Below are 4828 nucleotides of genomic sequence, written 5' to 3' on the forward strand. Positions count from 1 at the left end.
CCAAGGGACAGGAGCCTAGCATGGCTGTCCTTTAAGTAAGAATCTTGTATAGAACAAATGTGGTAATGACACATCCTTAAAGATTACATAATTGTAATTACTGTTATTTGTGATGAATTTATCACGATTCTGGTTTCTGCTTTTGTGATAGGTTACTGTTAGCATCTGAGGTGTATTGCTGTGATGGCCATTTATGAACTGTGGTATCGTTTATGTACTTTTACAGAGTGAGAGAGAAAAAGAAGAACAATATGAAAGCACACAGTTCCCTGGATCTTTCATCATCCCTGTCCAATGATGATCTTTGGATGACAATAGCTGGTGCCTCCTGTCTGCCTCCTAAATGTTGTGCAATGTTACTTTGTACTTAGAAGTACATAGTTTTCTAGTTGACAGTGGAGCAATTCAGAAAATTAAGAATCACTGTGTTTGCTGCCTTTTTGTAACCTATTTTATTTCTTACATATCTGTTCCTTTCTTCTCTACCCCAAGTCCGTATGTCAAGTGTTGGTCATCTTGTGAAGCTCCTGTCCCTTCCAGGCTCTTTTGTCCATCCTCTGACTTTTCCACAAGATGCTCCATGCTTCGCCAAATGCCTTCCAACATCCTAACACCAAATAAGAGAGAAAGAAGGTTGGTGGGAAAGGGGCATAGTTCTCTGTAGCTACTTCCTGCTGGTTAGGGTCATTGGGTTCCTTGGGCTAAGTCCTACCTTCTTCTTTAGGATCTCTCCAACTTCTTCTCAAACTGCAATAACAGCAACCAGGAGGAGCAGGGATAGCACCACTCTTCTTCTTTCCTAGAGCTCCTGCCTCTCTCTGGATTCTGATATTTTTTCCAACTCCAGAGTCCTCATAATTAAATTATCTTCAGCTGCCAAGGATCCTTTCTCAGAGTCCACAGGAGGCAAATAGTTGGCTGCTGTGGACAATCTGAATCAGCCCCATATCCCACATCTGGGATTAAAACAAAAACATATTTACATAACATAACTGAATTATTAAAGACACTAAAACTCTCATTACACACACACACACACACACACACACACACACACACACACAAACCTTAGCCTCCTATGAAGTATGCCAAGTCTTCATTTGCCTACTATATTCAGTTGTTCAGTTAAGAAGCATTATGACTATGTCCGCACATGAGCAGTTGTAGATTTTGCATCAAGCAGTAGGGCTCTCTAGTTACTGCAAAAAGAGACCTGTGGTGACAAAAACTACAGATGGAACTAGAACTTTATATTGGAATACACAATTAAAACATGTTTTAAAACTGTGTGCATAGGAGTGCGTGTTCCTGTGTATGCGTGTGTGTGCGTGCGCGCGAGCGCGCACGTGTGCGTGTGTGTGTTAATGACTGCATGTGTATTGAGAGGTTAAGGACATTGGATCTCCCTGGCTCTTGGTTTCCTAGTTGTGACCCACCTGATATAGGTGTTGGGAACTGAATTCAGATCCTCTGGAGAGTCTTATGGAATCTATAATAATAACCATTCCTCAGTGAATTCACACTTCAAAAGCTGTGTGGGATGGAGAGTGGCTCTGCTGCTAAGAGCATACTGCTCATCCATAGATATGCCATTTGTACCTCTTCCCACAGAGAGAATTTAAGCTCAATCTTCAGTCTCTTTAGAAAAAGTCTCACTCTGGGAGGAGTCACTCCTCACTAACTATAACTTTAAGAAAATATATTGGTTTTGAAAATAATGACAGGTAAAGATATAGAAAGCACAACTGAGGAAAGAAATTTATGGAAGACACAGTATCAAAACAACAACAGATCTGAAGCTACACATGATGAAGAATCTTCTTGGTTCACACAGGCCAATCATATGACAGGGGTAGGGTATTTCACTGAATGAATAGGTATTCAAAATCTTTAATTTCTATATTTCTCTAGTAATGTGAATTATGTGTGTTAGTCTGAGTTAATTTTATATTTTTGTGAAGGGTTGACATGGCCTAGGCAACTTATAGAAGAAACTATAGTTCCTCAGGGATAGAGTCCATGGTCGTAATGATAGGAAGCATGGCAGCAGGCAGGGGTGCTCGATACTGGAGCAATTGCTGAGAGCACACATCTTGAGACACAAACACTTAGAGAAAGTGACATTGGGAATGATCTGAGTCTTTTGAAACCTCAAAACAAGATGATACTTCTCATGCTTCCCAGTTTTACCAACTGGGAACCAAGCATTGAAACATCTGAGTCTATAGGGAGCATTGCCATGGAGAAAACCATGGGGTTTATTATTACAATCTTAGAAGTGATGGAGATTCACCCCAAGACCATGTGCATGATAGTCTAGGTAATCTACTCTATACTATTTAAAATGTTTCTGTCATATACATGTAATATAAAATTGTCAGTTTTAAAAAATATATTTTATTGATTTATTCATATTATATCTCAATTGTTATCCCATCAATTGTATCCTCCAATTCCTCCCTCCATCCCATTTTCCTGTTACTCCTCTCCCCAATGACTGTGACTGGGGGGACCTCCTCCCCCTGTATATGCTCATAGGGTCTCAAGTCTCTTCTTGGTAGCCTGCGATCCTTCCTCTGAGTGCCACCAGGCCTCCCCATCCAGGGGACATGGTCAAATATGGGGCTCCAGAGTCATGTGAAAGTCAGACCCCACTCTCCACTCAACTGTGGAGAAGTCCTGTCCATTGGCTAGATCTGGGTAGGCCTTTGAAGTTTAGTGCATATATTGTCCTTGGCTGGTGCCATAGTTTGGGCAGAACCCCTGGGCCCAGAACCCTACAAGAAAATTGTCAGTTTTATTTGTAAAAGTTTTATTAAGTTGAATTTCTTATGAAAAATGTTTCAGATGTGAAACAATTGCTATTATAAGTAGTGACAATGCTAAACAACATTAATTTATTAAATTAAGAAATATTTATTAGCTATCTTTGAGGTTTATGTCATTTGTTCAAGCTTGGGAATAACATAGTGGAAAAGTTTGTTTCTTTCCTCTCAAGTAGTTTGGTAGTGGTTCAAGATGTGCTAACATTCCTTGCTTGTGCTATTTTCCCGGTGGATTACTGTTGGAAGGAGCCAACTGTTTGAAGTTACAGTCCTCTGGGTTCTTATAGCCACTCTGAGCTCTGCATTAGATGCAAGACTCCCTCTCCCCAGCAGGGCCTCTTTACTCTCTTCCTGACATCATCTGGAGAGTGTCTTTAGACATAGATGCCCCTAAACATGTTTGATATATGGCCTTTGACACAACTCCCTGCTAGCTCCCCCCTCCCTGAACCTATAGGATAGTTAGATACTGTGTTTGTAGTAGTAGAAGATAGTATTTGATCTTCATCATGCTTATGGCCTTCCAGGCCATGCATCTCTTCTTCTGGTCCACCTACCTTGGTGAACTGCTGACCAACAGACCTCCCCCAAGGGATAGGAGAACCACAGATTATTGTATGTCCCAAACTTGCTACACCTTTTATCCCATCACTCGGGAGGTAGAAGCAGGCATATCTGTGTGAGTTTAGGCAATCCTGGTCTACAAAGTGAGTCCAGGACAGCCAGTACAGCAAGAAAAACCCTATTTTGATAAACTAAAACCAACCAACCAACCAACCAAATAAACAAACCAAGAAAAAAGAGAAATGGTGTGGAATGGCATGCCCATGTAAGACAGCATACAAGGTGTAATTAAGCCTGTCACAACTACTATTTAGAACTACAGAAATATTATCCAATAGCTACAAGGTGTCTTAGGCAAGATAAAAGAGCTGAGAATGGCACTCTATCATTGAATTTTGAGAATATAGGTCAACAATGCTCTGAGGTTAGGAAATTACCACATGTGTATGTGTGGGGGTTTGGTATCTACCTAACACACACTCATTTCCTGTTTGATTCTGAGCCCACATTCACAATTCATCCTTTCACTACAGCCTTAACCTTTCCTACCTTTAAGAGATTAAGATCCACACACTCCAGTGCCTCAGAAAATGAGCTCTTTCCCTAGACTGGTGGTTGTACTCTTCCTAGTGCTTGGTAAGTGAAAAGCCACATTGAGCTTCTATCTTGTTTAATGATATTGATTCAAAATTTAACAGCAATTTTCCCTATAAGTCAGAATACAGGTCATTGCTACACTGAATTGATGTTAATTTCACTTTTTTTTTTTTTTAGGAGAAAGCAATGGAGACTCCGTGACTCAGACAGAAGGCCAAATGACACTCCCTGAAGGAACTTCTCTGACTGTTAACTGTTCCTATGAAACCAAACAGTACCCAGCCCTGTTCTGGTATGTGCAGTATCTGGGAGAAGGTCCTCAGCTCCTCTTTAGAGTCTCAAAGGCCAATGATAAGGGAAGCAGCAGAGGATTTGAAGCCACATATGATAAAGAGACCACCTCCTTCCACCTGCAGAAAGCCTCGGTGCAAGAGTCAGACACAGCTGTGTACTACTGTGCTCTGAGTGACACAGTGGCAGACACTGCAGGGGGAGCTGAACACAAACTCTGAGAAGCAGGGGACTGGCTGCTGAGTGTGTCTGCGATGCCTGGTTTAGGGACCATGGGCATGTGGGCATTTCGTAATTGCTGATATTCACCACACATCCAGGCATTGTTGCAGTATAAAACCATACAAATTAACACCAAGAATGCTTTAGGAGAACAGGAAGGAATGATGACACACTTTAGGCTTAATCAGAGAGCTTGAAAGCAGTCACACACACAACAGTCATTCCCTTTTTTTGTTTTGTTTTGTTTTGTGAGCTGGGATTTCAGGCTTGTTGCAGAAATTAAATAAGCTTATTAAGAGCCCATAATTATTAACCCACTACCATCTTAA

General features: G+C 41.1%; 1 gene segment (V, D, J or C); it reads left to right on the plus strand.

The window, feature by feature from the left end:
• The first annotated feature begins 3979 nt into the window (after positions 1 to 3979).
• Positions 3980 to 4498, plus strand: LOC127187163 (T cell receptor alpha variable 9-1-like). The segment is given in 2 exon segments: positions 3980 to 4025; positions 4164 to 4498. Coding segments are annotated over 2 exon segments (381 nt in total).
• Positions 4499 to 4828: the final 330 nt, after the last annotated feature.

Source organism: Acomys russatus, chromosome 3 (assembly GCF_903995435.1).
Source record: "Acomys russatus chromosome 3, mAcoRus1.1, whole genome shotgun sequence".
In the NCBI taxonomy this organism is placed as follows: Eukaryota; Metazoa; Chordata; class Mammalia; order Rodentia; family Muridae; genus Acomys; species Acomys russatus.